The 23374-nt window shown below is 44.0% G+C and overlaps 3 protein-coding genes across 6 annotated transcripts in view; all 3 read left to right on the top strand.

Annotated features, from left to right (window-relative positions):
- Nucleotides 1–1711: 1711 nt before the first annotated feature.
- Nucleotides 1712–12889, top strand: atp6v1c1b (ATPase H+ transporting V1 subunit C1b). The gene is made up of 13 exons (XM_054764434.1): nt 1712–1884; nt 2818–2989; nt 3059–3126; nt 3192–3277; nt 3349–3443; nt 3502–3593; nt 3673–3771; nt 4500–4568; nt 10193–10285; nt 10434–10527; nt 10599–10696; nt 10774–10897; nt 12303–12889. Exons 2-13 carry the CDS (start codon nt 2858–2860, stop codon nt 12399–12401), a joined length of 1149 nt encoding a protein of 382 aa, XP_054620409.1. The 5' UTR covers nt 1712–1884; nt 2818–2857; the 3' UTR covers nt 12402–12889.
- A 2844-nt stretch (nt 12890–15733) lies between these two features.
- si:ch211-215i13.3 (brain and acute leukemia cytoplasmic protein) lies at nt 15734–18977 on the top strand. Of its 2 annotated transcripts, none has more exons than XM_054764446.1 (3): nt 15734–16038; nt 16186–16301; nt 17884–18977. In XM_054764446.1, the coding sequence occupies exons 1-3, from the start codon at nt 15906–15908 to the stop codon at nt 18001–18003; spliced, it is 369 nt and encodes a 122-aa protein (XP_054620421.1). In that variant the 5' UTR covers nt 15734–15905; the 3' UTR covers nt 18004–18977. The 2 variants fall into 2 exon arrangements, with proteins under 2 accessions (XP_054620421.1, XP_054620422.1); XM_054764447.1 differs by having other exon boundaries at nt 15810–16121.
- Nucleotides 18978–19172: 195 nt separating this feature from the next.
- Nucleotides 19173–23374, top strand: part of spire1a (spire-type actin nucleation factor 1a) — a 33869-nt gene continuing 29667 nt past the window's right edge. For 2 of the 3 annotated variants that reach the window (XM_054764423.1, XM_054764424.1), the window contains exon 1: nt 19173–19673. In XM_054764423.1, the coding sequence (XP_054620398.1) occupies nt 19322–19673 (352 nt within the window). In that variant the 5' untranslated portion in view covers nt 19173–19321. The remainder of the gene's footprint in view (nt 19674–23374) is intronic. The other variant, XM_054764425.1, reaches the window with a different exon arrangement.

A 23374-nucleotide genomic window follows, 5' to 3' on the forward strand; every position in this document is an offset into this window, starting at 1 on the left:
CTCTCAGCATTAATGCACTGGCGTACCAAAAACGTATTTCCGAGTTGAGCAGCCTCACAGCTGTATCCTATACTGTTTACGTAACCGTACACTTCCGGTCAATGACACTCGTCTCTGTCACTCAGAAGCAGACCTGCTTTGTGCTCGCTTTCATCAGACACGTCAAACATGATCATTTTCTGGCGGTTCTCAATATTGTAACCAATATTGTGTAATATGGCTATATAATCATGGAATATACCAAAAGAAAGATCCCCACAATCCTACTCGCCCTCCATTAATAACAAATGTGTCAATCACAACCCAGTAATGTGAAAATTGACATACTTTCATGTACAAAAATAGTCAAAATAAATATGAAAGATATGCCTTGTTTTTGAATGGGGTGGTAAATTGGGGATTATTAAGAGGAAATATCCCCATTAGTCTTCGTCACGCCCACTTAAGACTTTAGTTTAGCTGTGATATTTCACTACTTGGAAGGAAAAAGATTATTTTTGCTCGTTTCATTAATTTGGTGTGGTGGCGGTCAGGACTTTAGAGGGTCCAAACACAAGTGCTGTTTATGCAGTTTGTGTTTCTTTTGCACACTACTAAACCTTTAGTGAGTCGTGCATGAATTCAGCTACTTCAGCAGCCACCACAATAACCTCAGTCAGATAAAATATGTGTGAGAAAGGTGAAAAGTAGGAGGCAGCAGCTGCTTGGAGAGGGAAGTCTTGGGAAGGCCATGCTTCACACTGCTCAGAGTTTGACAGTCAGCCTAGAATGTTTTTTTTTTTTTTAAGTATGCTCTCCTGGTCACGTAGACGCAGGATAAAGGCCTCAATTCTGATGAGTTCAGCCGAGTCCCTTCGCCTGTCTCAAAGAAAATAGCCTCGGGAAAAGGAAATAAACAACAGCGTGACTAATGAATACAGAGTAGTCACATAACAGTTCACATTGACAACTACTCCACATTTAAGAGACGTTAAGATCAGTTTAATTTATTATTGCCCCAGTTTGGCGTGAAATCACAGGAAATCCAGTGTAAATATCCCCAAAGTGTTTTGCAGATTATTCTTAGACGAGTGTATCACAAGCATGGATTGTGGTTCTTTTGCAAGTGTTTGTTGTATTATGAATTGGATCTGTATTTATTTCATTGACGCTAGGTGAATCAGACTGGATTATGATTTGCTTTGACAGAGATGACTGCCATCTAGAATTAATTTTATTTCAGATGTGTGCGAATATTTGTTAGTGATATGGTTCTCATTCAAATTACATTTTGTGTAATATTAATTTTCCCTTACCATTTTAAATATTTTTAATTGAATAACTCATATTTAGTAATTCTACACGATATGAACATAAAAATACCCTGTAATTAAATAAATACCCTAAATATGTGTCGTCGTAGTGCAGTACTGTCATTCCACCAGAAGCGGCACTATAGAGAGCCACTGTCCGCTGTCAAGACAAATGCTTTTGCCATCCTCAAGGACCGTCGGGAAAAATCGTCATGCTATGATCGGTCCGGCATGAATACAACACCATTTTCAACTAGTGTGATTTTTGTATTAAAATCTTAAATATAGAAAGTATATAAAAATATGTGTGAAATATTTTTATTTTCACTCTTTATATTTCTATTTTGTAAATTTCACGAACATTTCATGAAGTTTGTCAGTTCCTGAAGGCATCATGGACAGCAGTATCCGTTTGCGCAGGCGCAGTACTGCTAGGCTAATCAGCTGACTTGTGTGAGATGCTAGGTTGAATTGAAGGACCTCTGTATCCAAGCGCTGTTATTGTTATTTATGCAATATGCACGGGCATCTGCCACCATTCCACTGATTTACACCGAGAGAAGCAAACATCGAAGCCCGTGTCAACGTTTCGGTAAGGACGGCGACACTGCGAATACGGGTGTCGTGACAGTGCTATATGCTAAAGCTACATGCTAACCAGCTGGTAACAGGCTAGCATATCTTTCGGCACACACATTTATGTTTGTATTTCTGACTATTTGTCCTCAGTTGGGGATGTACACACGTCATATATGATACGTTTTTATTTGTGTGATGCAGTCGATGTATAGTTCAGAGAGGGGTGTTCAGTAGTTGCAATGTGTGTGATGGTCATATGACAGTCTGTGACGTAATCAGCACGCTCCGTGCAGCCGACAGCAACTCAGCACTGGCTCAAAGTTTCCAGAAGAAAATACAGCTGCAAAGAGGAACAAGCCCACGGACGGATTGCTTCCTTGAAACGGCAAATGGAAAACGTACACACAACTGCACTCCACCTTGCTGCAAGCAGTTTCTAGCATTTTGCAAATCTCATTTAGCAATGAGAGGGGCAAAATATAAGCTAAAGCTTCCAGCTTTCAGCATGGCACACTGCAGTTGACACCACTGAAAATGATAACCACAATAGTCCATATTCCAGGTAGCGCCAAATGTATTTGTGGTGGTCCAAATGTGTTTGTGGTGGGCCGCATGGGAACAGTTCTACTCCAAGGTCGGGCTCTCACACAACTTTATTTAAAACCTTCTTAAACCGAAATTTGCTACACACTTTTAGGGGCATGGACAAGCACGTGTGTAAAATTTGAGCAAGATTGGTAGAAAAACTTGGCCGCCATCCAGCACAATGTGGGCGGGACTTAGTGCCTAATTGTCCATAAGTCAATGAGCATTTGTCTAATATCTGTATTCCGTGTATGCTAGCATTTTCACCAAAGCTCATAGGTGGTACCACTGTCATTTACTACCCCAACTTTATAAAGTGAAAGTACAATCATTAGTGACCTCTTTTCCTTCCCCACCGCAGTGCTCCTCCTCCTCCTTGACCAAACCTCCTGCCAGCAACCATGACGGAATTCTGGTTGATCTCTGCTCCGGGGGAGAAAACGTGCCAGCAGACGTGGGATAAGCTGATGGTGGCCACCACGCGCACCAACAACCTTTCCACCAACACCAAGTTCAACATCCCCGACCTGAAGGTGACGCGGCAGCAGACAGCACCAGCGTGGCAGTGATGTAGCTTGCTTATATTCGGTGGTGTCTTACAGGTGGGGACGCTGGACGTCTTGGTGGGGTTGTCGGATGAGCTGGCCAAGCTGGACACCTTTGTGGAGAGGTGATGCTCTGCCTCTGTTTCTCTCATCTCTAGATTGATGCTAACATGTGCTTTCTGTGCTACAGCGTGGTGAAGAAGGTCGCTCAGTACATGGCTGACGTTCTGGAGGACAGCCGGGACAAAGTTCAGGAGAACCTGCTGGCTAATGGATGTAAGAGCTTGAAGTCACATGACTCTGGGCATCAACCTGATTGCAATGATGACTTGAACGTGTCTCTGCAGTGGACCTGGTGACTTACATTACCAGATTCCAGTGGGACATGGCCAAGTATCCCATCAAGCAGTCACTGAAGAACATCTCTGAGATCATCTCCAAGGTTGGTGCAGACACGTAGGTGTGTGTGTGTGTTTGTGGCTAACAAGCATGCTTTGCAGCAAGCCACCCAGATAGACAACGACCTGAAGGCCAGAGCTTCAGCTTACAACAACCTGAAGGGAAACCTGCAGAACCTGGAACGGAAGAATGCGTGAGTGTCATTTATGCACGGGGAGTGTCAATTTGTTGAGGCTTTGTGGAGAACTTGTAGTACCTGTGTGGTCTCGCAGGGGGAGCTTGTTGACCAGGAGTCTGGCTGACATTGTAAAGAAAGACGACTTTGTGTTGGACTCTGAGTACCTGGTCACCATGCTGGTGGTTGTACCTAAGTAGGTACATTTTTCACTACTATTTATTTCATTCATGATGTTGTATGCATTATTTATACAATGCACTGTGAGCCTCCTTGCAGACAATCGTGAAAGAAAAGTAATGGAGCGTTTATTAGGAAAAATCCCAATTCTGACAATTCCTGAAAATTTCACCCAAATCCATTGAGAACTTTTCAAGCAATGTTGAACACAAACAAACAAACAAACAGACAGATAAACGCTGACAAAACATAACCTCCTTGGCGCAGGTAACAACGGACAGGCGATAGTGCACGTTATCTTGGTCTGTTTTGAAGGAGCTTGCAATATTCTTTCTGCCGTCCTTCATGGAAGGTCCTGGAAGGGCAGTTAACGGAGGTCTTTCTTGATACGAGCCCCCTCCCCCACTACATTCATGCGAGTAGTAAAGACAAGTCAAAAGAAAAGTCAGTTATCTCATGAGATTGCTCCTCCCGCGAGCTGATGATAGCTGGGTAGAACCAGGGCAGCAGCGCCAACTCACCCTGGATGGTGAGGGGTCATTTCAGTATTTCCTCAAATAGTGTCCGTCATTGCGGTCATCACCACAACACACAGCGCCTGTTAGAGCAGACACTGGAGTGCTGTTAAATGCAAAATAAAGATAAAGAAATATAAAATTGTGATGAGATAACTGGCAGTGCTTTAGAAATGTATGCTGAGAGTGAATATGAGGTTGGTGGTGATGGATGCTTCCATGTCATCAGGACCAGCTTTGCTGACTGGCAGAAGACGTACGAAACCCTGGCAGAGATGGTGGTGCCTCGATCCACCAAGTAAGTCATTGACTTGATACACACACTTCCATTTAACACTTCACCTTTCCATCAAGATGGCAGAAATTTAAGATACTTTTTTTTTCTTTTTTACGGTTGAGCTGTCGGAATTTTTATTTTTATTAGTGTTGGGCATCCCCGGACGGTCACACTTTACAATAAGGTACACAAAAACTTAGACTACAGTAGTTACTGAGAAACTAATGACTAAGGGACATAAACTTAGACTAGTTACTGAGGAACTAATGAGTAGAGTAGTTACTGAGGAACTAAGGCATATACATTTACAGTAGTTACTGAGGAACTAATGAGTAACTAATGAGTAGTGGTTAGGGTTAGGTAGGTTCATTCCTCATTAACTACTGTCATTTTGTGTACTTTATTGTAGGTTACCCCTGGGACTAACATTCCCATTCTCCTGGGATCATTCAAATGTTTTTATTTCGATTTGTAGTTTTGTGGCCACTTCGCCAACTGGTAAAAAATAGCCACAAGCACCAACGACGAAGAAACGGCTAAAAAGTTTGGCTTAAAGGAAATGTGCACTTTTTATGGAATTTTGCCCATCATCTACAATCCTTATCTGAAACATGACCACACGTTTTTGTCTTTTCTGCACGTCCAGAAGAGAGAAAGACAACTAAAGAAAAACAGCGAGCATGTGGGAGCTAACAATGCACGTAACGGGACACATCTATTACAGCTATAAAGCCCTAAAAGGGGAGGTGGTCAGGGCATGTCTGACCGTTAGGAAGCGTCGGGGAAGACACAGGACACATTGGAGAGACTATGTCCCTCAACTGGCCTGGGAACGCCTCGGGATTCGCCGGGAGGAGCTGGACAAAGCAGCCGGGGAGAGGAAAGTCTGGGCTTTCCTGCTTACGCTGCTGCCCCCGCGACCCCGCATCGGTTAAGCAGTAGAATATGGATAGATGGATGTGGTATTTACTTCACTGACCTGTATGTAAACCAAGCTACCGACATTGCTATTGTAGCAGCTAGCACGAAGAACTATTTTTCTGGCGTAGTGACGCAGTGCCTCATGCCACTACTGAGAGGTAACGAGCCCACCCCAAAACAGTGCGATAGGACACCAATCTACTGACTAGGAAACAGGAACAAGCATATGAACAACTAGGAATAGACAACCAAATGATGTGTAAAGTATTTGTCCACATTCCATGTTTTGTTTCTACACGGCTAGATGGACTGTGTTGTGATATCATGTGCTGTGTGCTCCATGTATCACAATCAATGTCATGGTGACTTACTCCCGTCTGGTCCAGCTGGTCTGGGGCGTCATTTCCAGTTGATTTTGGGTAGGTGGAAAAAAAGTTTGTATCACTGCAGGGTTTGTTAGCGGTAACAATTTTTGTTCATTGTTCATTGTGATGGAATCTCTTGGAACAATGTCCTCCTTGCCATACACACCAAGCCTTTCCATCCATAGTGAGACTTTATGCCACTCAGTGCAGCGGAAACACTCCATATTTGTCGGCATGGCTCAGCAAGCTCCACATTTCCACCACCAAGTCATGCTGGTGTAATGACTTGCAGTTGAAATAGGTGTGTCCCAGTGCGTGCATTGTTAGCTGCCTCGAGGGAAAGGGAACGACGTGTGCTCTGGTCTCACATAAGGATTGTGGATAATTTACAAAATATTTTTTTTTTCCTTTCGCGTGATTGGGGGAAAAAAAGAGTGGGCGGCTCACTGCAACATTTGCAACACAATGATATCATGCAAAGGAGGGTGCACGATCAACATGATTAATGTTCACACTTTCATGGTGTAGAAATAACATAGTACCTCCTCTTTGATGTCGGACTTCCTCAGAAGCAGTCAGAATCTGGGAGGTCAAACAATAAATGACATCAGTCTCACGCCAATGTAAGCCAATGTATGTTTCAGGATACTAGCTGATGTGGAAGCTGGGTATAACTAAAGCTAGGCAACTGTGTAGGCTCTCAGTCGTACAGGAGTTGTCCATCGAGGAAAAGGCTTCTTGAGACGTCATCTGTACTTCTGTGAAGAAGGTGTCGGACGTTTCGCTCCTCATCTGAAGAGCTTCGTCAGCGAACTAATAAGTGCTGGTAGCTTAGGCCTTAAATACAGTAAGAGTGGGTGGAATTGGTGTGCCAACACCCTCCTCCTATTGGTTCCTTACACTAAGCTTGGGCGGAGTAGTGGTATAATCCTATCCTGCTATTAACACCTCCGATAAAAGGGAAGTGTCGCTCGCTGAATTGGGTATAAACGACTCTGATACTGGCTCGTTAGCATCTATTGTTCTGGCTCGGCCCTGGCTCCACCTCATTTGCAAACTCACATCTAGCACTGAGCCTAGCTCTCCTGCTCGGGACGCCCACCGTCACTTCCCGTCACTTCCTGATGAACTAAAGCTGTAATGACACTCTGCTGTATAAAAAGTAAAATATTAAAAACAAGCGTAAGACATTACTCATTACATCATTTATTATTAAGCCTGTAGCTTCCTTTTAGTAAGTAAAAACCTTGGCTATGATTGCACTACATTGTCATGTAGACCTACAAAGTACACTTGGAAGAACAAGAGGTGAATAAATGTATTGCAACTGATGTGAAACTGATGAGGGGTAGGATTAAATAAGCTTTGCTTCTTCCTACTCCTTTTTGGACATGCAAAATTGTGAATTGTACTATGTGATGCGCTACTGTTTGACTCATATGCATGTTCAGGATTAAAACCATGAACCATGACAATAACAAGCCTAGTAGTGCTGTACAACTTTTATCCGCAGTCCGCAGTGCCCTCTACTGGTCAACATTATTATTATTTTTTTCCCCCCTTTTTTTCCCCCTCTACTGGTAAACATTCAAACTGGACGTCAACCTGTCTATAGAGCCCACCTGTCTATATCAGCCACTTTTGCAGACTCCCTCTAGTGGCCGCTATAGACAGGGAGTCTGCAAAAGTGGCCGCTATAGACAGGTTGGCGTCCAGTTTGAATGTTGACCAGTAGAGGGCACTGTGTGACTGCGGATAAAAGTTGTATTATTGTAAAGTTGTATTGTTGTATTATTATCCACCACCTACAGAACAAAGCTGTGCTAGCAATGTCTTACGCTTGTTTATAATATTTTACTTTTTATACGGCAGAGTGTCATTACTGCTTTAGTTCATCAGGAAGTGACGGGAAGTGACGGTGGGCGTCCCGAGCAGGAGAGCTAGGCTCAGTGCTAGCTGTGAGTTTGGAGAGAGTTGGGAAGTGTGTTTATGTTGGCGTGGATGTAAAGTCCTGCAGTGTTCTCCGCTGTTAATAAAGCCATTAAAGTGCATCGGCGACGTGAGTCTCTCCTTCCCCACAACAAGCGGCATTACAGTATTGACCAGTGCACACCAGGAAATAAACGGTGTCACTTGTTACAGGCATTGGCTGGACAGCTATGTAGTGGGGCTTGTTTAACCTTTCCTTGTGGGCAAGCAGGAAGGAGAGACGATGCTGAGAGATGTGTGTGTGTTCTGAGCTGCTGTCTGGTGGCCGCGTTCAATAAATAAAGTTGGCAGAAGCAACAGGAGAAGTTTCCTTCTTTGCTTCGGAGCTGAATAACACTGACAAGTTAACAGACTAGTAGCGAACGGAAAAGAAGACGGCTTTGTTTGTGTCGAATACAGAAGATGAGGACTTTGATGGATTTGTGGATGAGGATTGATCAAAAATAACGTGAGTACATTCTAAAATACTTCAATTAAGTACAACCGAACTCAGTTTTGCTCCCGCTGCCGCATGCATGCTAGCCTATGTTTTTTTTATTGTAGCGTCGCTGGGAGCACGTCCTGTTCCCAGCCTACTTTGCGGTAATGTTTTGGTGCAAATGCTCTTAAAGTTACATGTTTGACCAGGAAATAGCAAGGTCCAAAGAAGACGTCTTTTTATGTGGAACAACTGACAGTTTGTGTGGATCTTGTGAATGATTGTGACTGAGCTAGGACTCAGTAATTAAAGTCTACACACGACGCCTTCATTGATTGAAAAACAATTGTCGTGCATGAAGCTTCTACTTGAGTTGGTAATTTGGCCGCTATATGCAGTCAGATATTGACCAAGGGAGACAAAATGGGTGGCCGCTGGCCGCGTTGGACAGGTGACTGCTATACACAGGGTCTATAACATGTAAATTTGCTGCGGGGGATTTTTCAGTGGCTGCTATAGGCAGGTGGCCGTTCTATAAAGGTGGCCGCTAAGACAGGTTTGACTTGTGTATATAATCCTGTCCTGTCATTTATCTTTCTCTTCATTAAAAACAGTCAAAGATGGGCATATTTTTACAGGGTTGCTTATGGTGATTAATCATGATTAATTAATAAAAATGTGATTAATCTGATTACAATTTTTAATCATTTGACTTCCCTAATTTATTTATTGGTTGAAAATAGCCTCGCGAACAATTCATGGAGAAGTTCAGACCCTTCATCCAAAAAGAACTGTGATTAGTACCCTCATTTAAACCATGCAAACTTTTATCACCCTGCCTCTTAAAAGCATTGGAATCGAAATGAGGAATCGCAGTCTGAATTGTGATTGTTCAAATTCAAACGCCGCCTAACCCTAATGTTTGTAGGGCTGAAACTTTGAATATTGCTTTGATATCCACGCGAATCAGACATACTTTTATGGATTATTTTGGATGTGGAATGTTAGGAAAGGCTGGATCAAGCAATATTACTCAAACAGGGAACAATAGTGAGCAACAGTAGCTATGAGAAGCTAGGCAACAGGGGCTCGCTCTTTTCTGTTATAGCCTTTTGCCGTCCCGTGGAAGTTTCCTGTGTGATGCGATGAGGTTGGTCGTATTAAACTTCCCCTGTTCTGTGGTACCACGGGAAACATGTGCATGACAAGTATTGCACTCAGCTGCTACGTCATCTTACTTGACATCCCTGCATGTTTTTTTGTGTCATTGATAGATAGTGTTTTCCATCGAGCAAAATTACCCACCCTGTTGGCCGGTCCTTGAATGCACCTTGCTATGAGACGCACAAGTGAAAGTGATACATAACTTTCTCCCATGCTGCCACAGCTTCATAAATAAAGTGCTGTGGTGTTGAGCTTGAACACACTATACACCTATCTATATCTATCTATATCTATCTATACACCACATCTATACACCTACACAGCTTTACCGCTTCAATCCCAGAACATGTCACTCTTTTCAGCCGCTCCCTGTTAGTCTCCTCACTGGATTTGTCGTTAGTTGCTTTTTTGAAAGCGTATGTGGCTAAGTTGGCAACACTGCTACGTCTTTGTGTTCTCTGGCAGACCAGGTGCGTATGAGGTGGCATTAACAGGCGGCCAGTCCCATTATAATGTGTTTATGAGTGTATATGTATATGTACAGGTGTATGTGTATATGTATATGTGGTGGGCCACCATAAATAAATTAATGTATGAGAAAGGCTGTGTGTGTTGTAAAAATACAAAATGTGGTTAAAGAGAGCTACTTTTTCCTTTTCCACTTTCTCATGCACGCCACATCATTACTGAAGTTACAAATGTCATTGTTGTCTACTGTATGCATTTTGGCAGAAAGAGGTGAATAAATTGTACTTCCAGTAATACGGGTGTGCGTGTGTGTCGTGCAGGATGCTGTTTGAAGACAACGACAGTGGCCTCTTCAGCGTCACGCTCTTCCGGAAAGCGGTGGATGATTTCAAGCACAAGGCCAGAGAAAACAAGTAATTAGTCATACACATGAACAACACAAAAGTGCCTAAAGTGACGCTTGTTTTTGTTTCATGTAGATCAATCTCCATTGTGTTGAAATGATTGCGGGTGCACTCCACAGGCCCTCCATGTTGAATAAGTGCACGTGTGTGTCATCAGGTTCAGTGTGCGTGACTTCCAGTACAACGAGGAGGAGATGAAAGCCGACAAAGAGGAGATGACTCGCTTGTCCACCGACAAGAAGAAGCAGTTTGTAAGCAGCCGCCACCTCCTCCTCCCGTCATCCCCAATGTCCTCATGACCTTCTCATGTTCCTTCATGCAGGGTCCTCTGGTGCGATGGCTCAAAGTCAACTTCAGCGAGGCCTTCATCGCTTGGGTCCACATCAAAGCTCTGCGTGTGTTTGTGGAGTCTGTGCTGAGGTGGGCGAGGCGGGAAGGAGAAAAGCAAGGCCGCTTTTATCTCGCAGTGTTTACAACGCTGTGCCCCTCCTCCGCAGATACGGTCTGCCGGTCAACTTCCAGGCCATGCTGCTCCAGCCCAACAAGAAGAACATGAAGAAGCTGAGGGAGGTGCTCTACGACCTGTACAAGCACCTGGACAGCAGCGCCGCCATCATCGACGTAAGCACACATGCTTTTTTTCTTTCAAAACACCTGAAAACGTGTGTGGAAATGTACTTTATTATATGATATTATACTGTATTATATTTACACGCGTTCTAATGCAGGGGTGCCTAATATGCGGCCCGTGGCACATTCTAAAAATATACCGTATTTTCCGCACTATAAGGCGCACTTAAAATAATTTTCTCAAAAATCGACGGTGAGCCTTATATGTGCACTGAGTTCCAAAATCTGTAAAAATGTTGTTGTGCGACTTTGGTAAGCGCTCCATGGGCGGCCCATGAGTGCATGGGAAAGGCTGACATCACACAAATATGAAATCTGTTTGTTGTTGAAATGTTAAGCATGCCTTGGACTTTTTAAGCCTGATTTTTGTGGGTTTCATGAACAAAAAGGTGAAGAATATATGTACAGTATTTTCTTCCATTTTATCCTTTGCATCCCATCCCTCCATTGAAAGATTTGTGTACTGCTGATAGGTCAGAATCACTCTGCTGTCTTTAAGGGCCAACTGCAAAAATATTAGTCAAAGATCCCCGATATGACACGAGTGTTTGCTGTTTTTAACGACCTACTGTGAAAATGCTAGTCAGAGATCCTTTATACATGACAGGAGCGCACTGTGCCATTTTAAGGATCTACTGCTATAAAGATCCTCTCTATGGCAAGAGGGCTCCACTGTTTTTAAGGCCTGACTGTTAGAATTCTGGTCAAAGATCCTCTGTATGACAGGAGTGCTGAGCTGCATTGTTTCTGAGGACCTACTGCCAGTCAAAGATCATTTACAATAACACTGCTATTTTTAAGAAACGACTGCAGAAATGCTAGTCAAAGATCCACGATGTAACAGCAGCGCTTTGCTGTTTTTGAGGACCTGCTGCTGTTCAAAGATCCTTTTATATATGACAGGAGCACTCTAGTATTTTTAAGAAACAACTGCAAAAATGCTAGTCCAAGATCCCCCTACAGTATATAACATCAGAGCTCTGCTGTCTTTGGGGACCTACTGCTCGTCAAAGATCCTTTATATCTGACAGGAGTGCTGTTGTGTTTTTGAGGACATACTGCTGTTCAAAGATCCTTTATGGGGTATATGAGAAGAGCAGTGGCAGGTGTGTATGAGTGTAGTGCTTATATGGGATAATGTAATACAGAACGCATGCATAATGTGTGCTCGTGCGTGTTTTTACAAGTAAGCGTCCACAAGGGGAGAATCATCATCCCTGTGGGGAAAGAAAAGGATCTTATCAGCGCTCTTTGACACGTTCACCAAACGTTTCCTCCCCCTTATCACTAAACACAAGACCGTCTCCGTGGTGACAAGGGAAACACACGGGCGTACTTTAAACAGGGCGGCACCGGGGAAGAAGCTAACAAGTAAGAGTTTTTTGCTCCCCCGCAGGCCTCCATGGACATCCCGGGTCTGAACCTGAGCCAACAGGAGTACTACCCTTACGTTTACTACAAGATCGACTGCAACCTGCTCGACTTCAAAGTCTAGAGCGGCGGGAGGTCTCGCTCTGCGGCGTTCACATTCCCCAACATTCAATTTCTTGTCATTCCCGTCCTGTTCCTCCCCCTTCTTCCTGGTCCCCCTCCATTCCATACCCCCTCCTAGTAAGATGCCCAACTGGAAGTAAGAGTTTTAAATGACGGCATCCAAAGAACTCAGCATTTTTATTGTGGCTTTGTTGTAAAGTATCAGTCCAGATGTATATGATAAATAGAATATTTATTTGAAGAATCAGTCAGTGTATTTTTTGGAAGGTGACGTGTTTTTAGCTCCTTGTTTAGTTTCCAAGTAGATGTTTATCACAGTCCTGCCGCATCAGGCTTGTCATCTTTTACACTTCACATAAGCAGCGTGCTTGCTGACTGTGCTCTGTGCGCTCACGTCTTCTCTTCCTGTGGATTATACTCTACTGTAATGTCACGGTCAAATGTATTTCAAAAATAATAAGAATAAATGTAAAAAAATATTTGCTGGATGTGGAAGATGCGTTTAAGTGCTGTGTTTTGTTTTTGAGCAGAGTTTGTCAGCTACCAAATTCACTCTTATATACTGTAGCAGAGATGCACGATATCCCCCCCCCCCAAACAGATACTGATAAGTTTCTGTTTCTCAAGACCAATATGGTACCGATAACCCATAAGTTTTTCATTTCAATGTAAGTGTAGTTTGTGCACACCTGGAGGTAAAAAAGCCTGTACCTGTTGATTAGTCCTAATCAAATATCATGACATTACTACGACCACATCACTACTATCAGGAGAACCAGAGTATAGAGGGGAGGAGCCACCTGCCGTGGCCCAGCAAGGTGCACTGTATTCGGGCACATGCTCCGAGCAGTTGGTGTGAGGCCACGGAGGTCTGTGGCAAACCTTCAGCACTTTTCAAACGCCGTGGCGCTGGCGTTTCAGGTGGCCGGTAAGATTTTTTGTGTGCTCGATGTTTTATATTTTTTTTCAATCTACGCGGAGCATTTGGTACAACTAGCGTGCAAAATGTCTTCCTCGGCCATTAACCTCACAGGCAGGAGAAAAAAGGAGAGCTTGAGTTGCTCACCTGCACGGTACGGGTAATCTCGCCTCATTGGAGCATTTTTTTAAATGATCAGTTATCTGAGCTATTTTTAATGTTATCGGATTTATCGGTTTGACATCATAATTCTCTCATATCGGCCCGATAATTAATCATGCACCCCCATACTGCAGCATCAGACAACATCAAGTAAAACGCAACTTAGAGAGTCCAATAAGTACTGTACACCTCGATCCATCAATCTCTTCCATGTGTTTTTTTTAATTATTGTGGTTGTAGGTTTCTATATCAATGTACAGTGGCCCTTCGTCTATCGCGGTTAATTTGTTCCAGACCCGACCGCGATAAATGAATTTTTGAGAAGTAGTCATGTGCAGTAGTCGATACCAATGCTATGCAAATTGGTTTAATGTGTCAGGTAAATTTGAAATAATTACTTTAAATACATGAATAAATGAATAATTACATTGACGTTCCATTCCATTCCAATTTCCTCCGCTTATCCGGGCCACCTCCTCCAGCTCCACCGGGAGGACACCAAGGCGTTCCCAGGCCAGCTGTGAGACATAATCCCTCCAGAGTGTCCTAGGTCCTATAGTTGGAACACATCCTCCGATCACCCTTCTTGAAAAGGGGGACCACCACCCCAGTCTGCCAATCCGAGGTACTGTTCCCGATACTGTTCTCGACTTTCACGCAATGTTGAAGAGACGTGTCAGCCAAGACAGTCCCTCAACATCCAGAGCCTTGAAAAATTCAGGGCGAAACTCGTCCACTCCCAGAGCTTTGCCACTGGGGAGCGTTTTGACTACCCCAGATACCTCAGCCACGGTGATGGAACTGTCCGCGTTTGTGTCCTCAGACACTTCTTCATCGATGGAAGGTATGTCAGTGGGATTGAGAAGGGCCTCAAAGTATTCCTTCCACCATCCGACTATATCCTCAGTCAAGGTCAGCAGGCCCCCGTCCCCACTGTAAACAGTGTGGACCGGGCACTGCTTTCCCTTTCTGAGGCGGCGGACGGTTTGCCAAAACCTCTTCGAGGCCGACTGAAAATCATGCTCCATGGCTTCACCGAACTCCTCCCACAACCGAGTTTTTGCCTTGACCATTGCCGAAACCGCGTGCCGCTTGGCCTGCCGGTCAGCTGCTTCAGGAGTCCCGCAAGCCATTCATGCTCGATAGGACTCCTTCTTCAGCTTGACGGCAGCCCTAACCTCTGGTGTCCACCATCGGGTTCGGGGCTTGCCGCCACGACTGGCACCGACCACCTTGCGGCCGCAGCTCCGATCGGCTGCCTCAGCAATGGAGGCACGGAATAGAGCCCATTCGGACTCGATATCCTCGTCCTCCCCCGGGATGCAGGCGAAGCTCTGCCGGAGGTGAGAGCTGAACTCTACGAACCGGAGACTCTGCCGGAGACTCTGCCAAACGTTCCCAGCACACCCTCACTACACGTTTGGGTCTCCCAGGTCTGTCCGGCATCCTCCCCGCCGCAATCTAATCCAACTCATCACCAGGTGGTGATCAGTTGACAGCTCCTGGTGCCATGTGCACTTGTGGACATCCTTATGTTGTAACATGGTGTTTGTGATGGACAAACTGAGGTTCGCATAGAAGTCCAACAACATCACACCGCACGGGTTCAGATCGCAGAGGCCGTTGCTCCCAATCGCGCCAGGTCACACTGTCATTGCCCACACGGGCGTTGAAGTCTCCCAGCAAAACGACGGAGTCACCAGTTGGGGTGCTTTCCAGCACCCCTCTGATGGACTCCAAGAAGGCTGCGTACTCTGAACCGCCGTTATACTTCTGCGTAACGGAGGCTTAAAATGGCTTTGCACCTGTATTAACCAATATAGTAGACAAAATAAGAGTAGATACGCCATTTAAGACGTAAATAAAACTGCTGCTTGAGGAGTGTCACAGTAAATGTGTTCCCAGAGGAATCTTGTGTCTTTTATTTATATTTTAGTTCATTTAGTTAGTACATTTAGCCCTTTTATGCTTGGAAATGCTTCATTTAGGCCAATATGCGTTTTTTTTTTAATCAGTAGGTTGCATTCAACCACAAAACAGCGATTAGATAATTAATAACCATGATAGATAACATGTTCGATGATGTAGCGTTATTTTTACTTAGTGTTAAATATGTATTTGAATGTCGAGGGCTTCTCACTTAACTTAATAAGCTCACAAAATATGACTATATAATATTTGAATTAAAAATGTCAAATTGTAAGGTGTGCCTAATATATTGCCTCGTGTGTGCATTATGAAGACGTTCCCACTGATGATGATAACTTCACCTCCCAGCCAATCAGCGCTGCGCATGGCCCCACTTTCATCTGACCACGCCCCCACCGCCGGATGACGCACGGCGTGTTGTCACGCGGGTCAGCTGATGCCGTCTGAGGGACCAGGCAGCAACGCCAGGACCAGAACCAGAATGAAGATGGAACCATGAAAGGCGCATGTAGACGTCCGGGGACCAACCGAGACGATCCGATACGATCCGCGTTTGGAGCACCTGTGGCGGATGACATTTCCAGATGGGCTGCGGGGGGAGCAGGGCGGACGCGATCATCGAACCGAGGTACCATGAGAGCTGGACCAGAGAGACGGAGTCGACGTGGCTGACCAACACGGACGTGGAGACTCCTCTTCCGGTGTCCACCAGTAAGAACATCTCACCAGGCTCCATCTCCATCTCCGTCTTCATCTTTGCTATCGTCTTCGCTAGGTAAGACTTTTGAGGCCAAGAGGATGGTGACCACAGGAACCCAATGTGGCAAGCAGAACCTGAGCAGCACCACGAACTGCAACCATCAGAGGAGGCAAAGACGATCTTTTAGTGATGTAAGTAGCAAAACACCTCCCATCACTACAACAAGAACAAATATCACGTATACACCCATAACCTTTACTTTCATCCCATTTCTTTCATTGGAATGGAAAACGACATCAAAAATTATATTTTTACGTCAAAGACCATTTACATTAGACAGGAGCACTGCTGTTTTAAGGATCTGCTGCTAGTTAAAGATCCTTTGCATATGACAGAAGCACTCTGCTGTTTTTAAGGACATGATGCAAATTTCTAGTCAAAGATACTCTCTTGGTCAGACTCACTCTGCTGCCTTTCAGGACCAACTGCAAAAATATTAGTCAAAGATCCCCTATATGACAGGAGCACTTTGCTGTTTGTAAGGACCTATTTCAAAAATGCTAGTCAAAGACCTTATATGTGTAATATGAGCGCTCTGCTATTTTTAAGAAACAACTGCAAACACGCTAGTCAAACATCCCCTATATAACAGCAGCCCTCTGCTGTTTTTGAGGACCTACTACGATTCAAAGATCCTTTACATTTGACAGTGGAGCTCTGCTGTTTTTGAAGACCTACAGCCATTCAAAGATCCTCTGTGACAGCAGTGCTCTGCTGTTTTTGAGGACCTGCTTTTAGTCAAAGATCTTCTATTAAACAGGAGCACTGTGCTGTTTTTGAAGACCTGCTGCTAGTCAAAGACCCTTTATATGTCAAGGAATGCTGTGCTGTTTTTGAGGACCTACTTCTAGTTTAAGATCCTTTATATATGACAAGACCACTCTGATATTTTTTTAAGAAACGACTGCAAAAATTTTAGTCAAATGTCCCCTATATAACAGCAGCACTCTGCTGTTTTTTGAGGACCTACTGCTATTCAAATATCTTTTATATTTGACAGCAGACCTCTGCTGTTTTTGAAACCCTACGGCTATTCAAAGATCCTTTATATGTGACAGCAGCGCTCTGCTGTTTTTGAGGACCTGCTTTTAGTCAAAGATCTTCTATTAAACAGGAGCGCTGTGCTGTTTTTGAGGACCTGCTGCTATTAAAAGACCCTCTGTATGTCAAGGAATGCTGTGCTGTTTTTGAGGACCGACTTCTAGTTAAAGAGAAGTGTTGTGTTAAACAGGAGTGTTGTGCTGTTTTTGAGGACCTACTGCTAGTCAAAGAGCCTTTACATATGACAGGAGCGCTGTGCTGTTTTTGAGGACCTACAGCTAGTCAAAGATCCTTTTATATATGACAGCAGCGCTGTGCTGTTTTTGAGGACCTACTTTTAGTCAAAGATGTTATATTAAACAGGAGTGTGGTGCTGTTTTTGAGGACCTAGCTAGTCAAAGAGCCTTTACATATGACAGGAGCGCTTTGCTGTTTTTGAGGACCTACAGCTAGTCAAAGATCCTTTATATGACAAGAGCGTTAGTCAAAAAGGTATTTTGTTTAATGGCGTTTAGAGTATGATAGTTGCTGGTTTTGCCCTGCTTTATTATGAATTTCCAGCAGAGGGCGCACTGGTCTGTCCTTCAATGTTTTCTTGTTAAGGTGTTCCTTTATCCTCCTAAGGAAGTGAGATGAAGATGACGTGACAGTCTTTTGATTCCATCTCAACAGCAAGCCACGCGAGAGTCCAAGAGGAAGGCGTCCAAGGAGGCCAGTGCCCTGAGTAAGGAGGTGCAGTCCATCAGCATCAGCAGCCAAGCAGACCCTGAAGCTTCCGCTGATGGCAGATGAAGACCACAGCAGCTCCATAATGGGAAGAGGAAGTTTCCAAGCAGTGATGATGTTTACAAGACACATTTGTGTGCATGCCAAAGCAAAGTGTGTGTTGGGGAGGATGAGGAGGGTCACCAACGACCCGCCGGCGCCCTGTTTGTTGTCATGGTGTATCATCACTATGTTACACACACTCCTGGTAATCAGCTTCTTTGTGCAACCTTCTTGTGCGTCTGAGTAGTTGCTACATAGATGGTTTATATTGGAAGACAACCACAAGTGCTGTTTGTAGGAGACCTTTGGAGAAACACCCGCATGTGCCTAAAACTCATCAAGACTTTCTGTTCCTTTATGTGATGTTCCTCTGTGTTCTTCTCGCATCTCACTAATGTGCATGTCCGGCAGCAGCGCAGAGTTTGGGGGGAAAAAAGTCTTTTCCTAAAATAAACTGCCCAGTCCGAAACGATGCCATCTGCTGAGTGGCCAGCAGAGGGAGGTGTTGACCCTACCATTCCTTCGTAACTCCTTGATCATCATCGTCGCCAATGAACGCTTCAGCATAAATAAATCACAAAAAAATTTCAATGTTGTTCTTCCTTATTCACTACCGGTGTATTTATTCCAACTTACGTAGACGATCTTTGACTTGTATTGTTGAAGTAGGTTCTTAAAAACAGCAGAACCAAAGCAAGATTACTCCTGTTATACAATCCAACTTTATTTGTAAAATACTAAAAACAACCACAGTAGACCTCAGTGGTACACAGAATATTATAGCATATTCTTAGAATATATAATAAATACATTGCACAGAAACTCACTTAAGGCATCAAGGTACATCTGAAACACCTGAAATAAAATGGAAAGAATTATAAAAAAGTGATATAGAGGATCTTTGACTAGATAGCTTTAAAAGCAGCAGGGCACTCCCGTCAAATAGAAGACCTTTTACTATCATAAATATATTACTTATGTTTTAATTTATTTATTTACAGCCATTTGGTAAAGTCACACTGTGAATATTCCTAGAATATATATGCTCGTCTTTTTTGGAAACCTTGAAAAATAACAAATATTACACTTACAAGCGGAAGTAGTGTTTAAATATCCGGTTTAAACCGGCTGGCGCTATGGCCGCGCGGAAGGCTGCAGTCGGCTAGCTTGAATTGCCAGCTAGCCGTTAGTCCATCGTTCAGTCCATTAGTATCATCCGTAGGTGTAGCAACTCCAGCATAACACCGCAATCCAGTACTGTCGTTGGAACGTGTAAGAACAGAGTTATCTTAGTTTTATCGTCCTCTCCTAACCGACAACATGTCGGTGAAATAACACAAGAATGGCCGAGCAACCGGGCACCGATGACGGAATGCTGACTTCGCCCACCATTCTCCGCGATTTCGCCGCGGATTTTAGCGCCGCTGGGCCCGGGGACGTCAGCGACATGGACTCGGCGGACGGAGTCGAGGACGTGTCCCTGGAGGACATCCTGTCCCTGTACAGCCAGCCCATCAACGAGGAGCAGGCCTGGGCCGTATGCTACCAGTGCTGCCGGAGTCTGGGGCAGAAGAGACCGCGGCGGAAAGGCTCCAAGTCCGCCGCTGCGGACTACCCGCGGCCGGTCCAGGGACCCGGGGATGTGAGGATCTGCAGGGACGGCACGGTGAAACTGGACCTTGAACGTAGCACAGGTACCTTCACGGCCTTCTAAGCAGCCACTTCAGCATTTTTAACATAAACAGTGTAACATTGTGCCACCCCTTTGCTGCATTTCTTTGTTTTGCTGGCATCTACCGTGTTGTCTCATAATTCTATAGATCCACTCCATGCTTAGGTTGTCAGTCAACAATGCACCATGTGACTGAAAGGAGACCACCTTAATTACCTGCAGCAAACACTCAGCTCACCTGGAAATGTCATATCATTGCAGACACTCACACAAAAGTCTAATATTTTAACTATAATAACCAAAACCCCATACTTCAACAACAGTACGATGATGGTGGTGCTTAACTTCTCCTTACTCTTGTATGACTGCTAAAAATGCTACTGAAAGACAACTTGAAAAGGTTCCCAACACTAAAGTCTGCCTTTATAAACGTAATAATGCATGTGTGAAATACTTTTAAGAAGAAAACACTCGAATATTATCTTGCGTGGTGCAGGTGTATGCAATATGGTGTGTGGTATGTGTCATTTTCACTGTTTGCACATTGCAGGTAAGCATTCAAAGCACCTGCGGCGTTGTCAAACATGGATGAAAGAAGTAATCGTACATATCGGGTGTCCTGCTCAAGTCCCATATGTTCCTTTTGTGTGAAAAACACAACGCCATCCCATAACATCCCATATTTCACGTCACCCCGACTCCATACAGCATCTTGGCACTGCCCGAAATACAACATTTTATTATTATTTTTAGGGTTAGGACTGCCACAGATAAATTTGATGTGTGCTCCTGGTTTGCTCTAGCTCATAAATACATTAGAACACACCTGGTCTGCCAGAGAACAAGAAGATGTAGTAAGAGCGATCAATGGTCGCTATATCTAGCAAGTAATCAGACCATTCTAGATAGTTGTTTAAAAAAAAAAAGCGACTAGTGAAGACACTATTGGCGACTCCGACATGACTGCACATACTGCCCTTCTCAACGAGCAACAGGTCCTGCTGTGGGCCCCGCCCTCATTTAAAAGTACAGTTGTCCCTCACTAATTGCGTTTTTTTCAGAAAAATAATTAACTAATAAATTATGGCTGTTTCGTGGTTGCCTGTGGCCTATTATTAGTCAAAACATATTGAAAGACAAGTTACTGTGGTGTGAAAAAGTGTTTGCCCCCTTTCTGATTTTTTTTTTTTTTGCATGTTTGTCACACTTAAATGTTTCAGATCATCAAACAAATGTAAATATTAGTCAATGACAACACAACTGAACGCAAAACGCAGTTTTTAAATGAAACTTAGTATCATTAAGGGGCGGCATGGCCCTGTGTGAAAATGTGATTGCCCCCTAAACCTAATAAGTGGTTGGCCCCCCTTAGCAGCAACAACTGCAATCAAGCGTTTGTGATAACTTGCAATGAGTCTCTTCCAGCGCTGGGGAGGAATTTAGCAGAATTGTTGTCATTCAGCCACATTGGAGGCTTTTGTATTGTACTTTATTTATCCCACAGCAGGGAAATTCACTTGTTACAGCAGCAAGCAAGATACGCAAGTAAAGAATACATAGTGACACATGGTTCAAGTGGTGCAGGTGTTGTAGAGCCTGACAGCGGTCGGTATGAAGGACCTGCGGAACCTCTCCTTCTTACACCGTGGGTGTAACAGCATTTTCCAGCATGAAGCGCCTTTTGAAGGTCATGCCACAGCATCTCAATAGGATTCAGGTCAGGACTTGGACTAGACCACTCCAAAGTCTTCATCCATTGTCCTGCTGCAGAATCCAAGTTGACATTCTCCTTCAGCAGAATTCATGCTTCCGTTTATCACAGCAAGTCTTCCAGGTCCTGAAGCAGCAAAACAGCCCCAGGCCATCACACTACCACCACCATACTTTACTGTTGCTGTGATGTTCTTTTTCTGAAATGCGGCGTTACTTTCATGCCAGATGTAATGGGACACACACCTTCCAAAAAGTTCAACTTTTGAGTATTTTCCCAAAGGTCTTCGGGATCATCAAGATGTTTTCTGGCAAAATTGAGACGAGCCTTAATGTTGTTTTTGTTCAGCAGTGGTTTTGGTCTTGGAACTTTGCCATGCAGGCCGTTTTTGCCCAGTGCCTTTCTTATGGTGGAGTCATGAACTCTGACCTTAACTGGGGCAAGTGAGGCCTGCAGTTCTTTGGATGTTGTTGTGGGGTCTTTTGTGACCTCTTCGATGAGTCGTCTTTGCACTCTTGGGGTCATTTTGGTTGGCCGGCCACACCTGGGAAGGTTCACCACTGTTTCATGGGTTCACCATTTGTGGATAATGGCTCTCACTGTGGTTTGCTGGAGTCCCAAAGCTTTAGAAATGGCTTGATAACCTTTTCCACACTGATAGATCTCAATTAATCTCAGTTATGTTATGCTTTAACAGGGGGTGGGGGGGCACAATCACTTTTTCACACAGGGCCATGTAGTTTGGATTTTTTTTATAATAAAAAGTTTCATTTAAAAACTGCATCTTGTGTTCAGTTGTGTTGTCATTGACTATTATTTAGATTTGTGTGATGATCTGAAACATTTAACAAAAAAGGTTCTCCTCTCATTCCGTGTGGAAGTGGTACGTTTTTGGCTTCTTTGTCCTTTTTCCCCACTCCGTTTGAAACACTTTTGTAAGTTTAGAAGAAGTAAATTGGAGATGCTACCTAGTCGCGCGCTGCCTTGCTATGCTAGCGACGGCCGTCTGCGCAATGTGATGTAAACAAAGAATAATAGACTTTACGGGTGTTATTTCATGTCTACACGGTTCAAATAATGTTAAAACCCGTATACACAAAATATTGTGTTTATTAATATTGAATCCTGCTTTGCGGAAATGTACTTACCACAGTCGCGTCTGAAACCAATTAGTCGCAATAAAAGAGGGACGACTGTACTCACAGGTTGCTCCGTCTTTTGACATGATAAAAAAAAAACGAAAGAAGTAACTATGGGCCACCGATAGATTGCAGTCCTGCGGGGAACACTGGAAAGCGTGTTGACTTTTCTCTCGGGCCAATGAAAAAAAAGAGGTGTGTGCTGCAGATGCACTCTGGGGCATGTGGGAGTCCTTTACTCCGCCTCCAGTCCGAGGTATTTTTGGGACATTTTGGCCTGTCCCACTTCTTATTAGGGTGACGAGCGAGACATGAGATGAATTAAGCTTGCCGTGCCAGAATGAAAAGCGCCGCTTATGCAACCTACATGGACACACACACACACACACGAGCCAATAACAAGCTGGCAATGTGGCGGCCATGTTTGTCCAGCATGTTGACCAGCAGCATCAACAGTCAGTGATGTCAGACGGAATAAATATGAGAAAAGATGATGACTCATTGGTTCCTTTTACAGTACAAATAAAGTTACAAAAAAAAAGTCTACACATCCAGTCAAACACCCCTCAGGTGCTTTCATTTGGAAAAGTGTGTCTCCAAACTTAAAATTAGGGTTGTCTGATAATATTGGCGTAAAAATGTGACATTGGCCAACATTGGTATCGTTTTTTTCACTACATTGGAAACCAATATAGAGCTTTTAGTGCCAACGTCGCAAAATTGCAACATTGCTGAATGATGTAGTTAATATTGTGCCACTCACAAGCCTGTGAGGAAGAAGTAACTCTTTATTAGCAAGCAGAGTAACAACAGAGCTCACAATGAACTTACCTGCGCCATAGAAATCGTGGGAGAGGGGTGTTACCATTCCAC

Source organism: Dunckerocampus dactyliophorus, chromosome 20 (genome assembly GCF_027744805.1).
Source record: "Dunckerocampus dactyliophorus isolate RoL2022-P2 chromosome 20, RoL_Ddac_1.1, whole genome shotgun sequence".
Lineage (NCBI taxonomy): Eukaryota > Metazoa > Chordata > Actinopteri > Syngnathiformes > Syngnathidae > Dunckerocampus > Dunckerocampus dactyliophorus.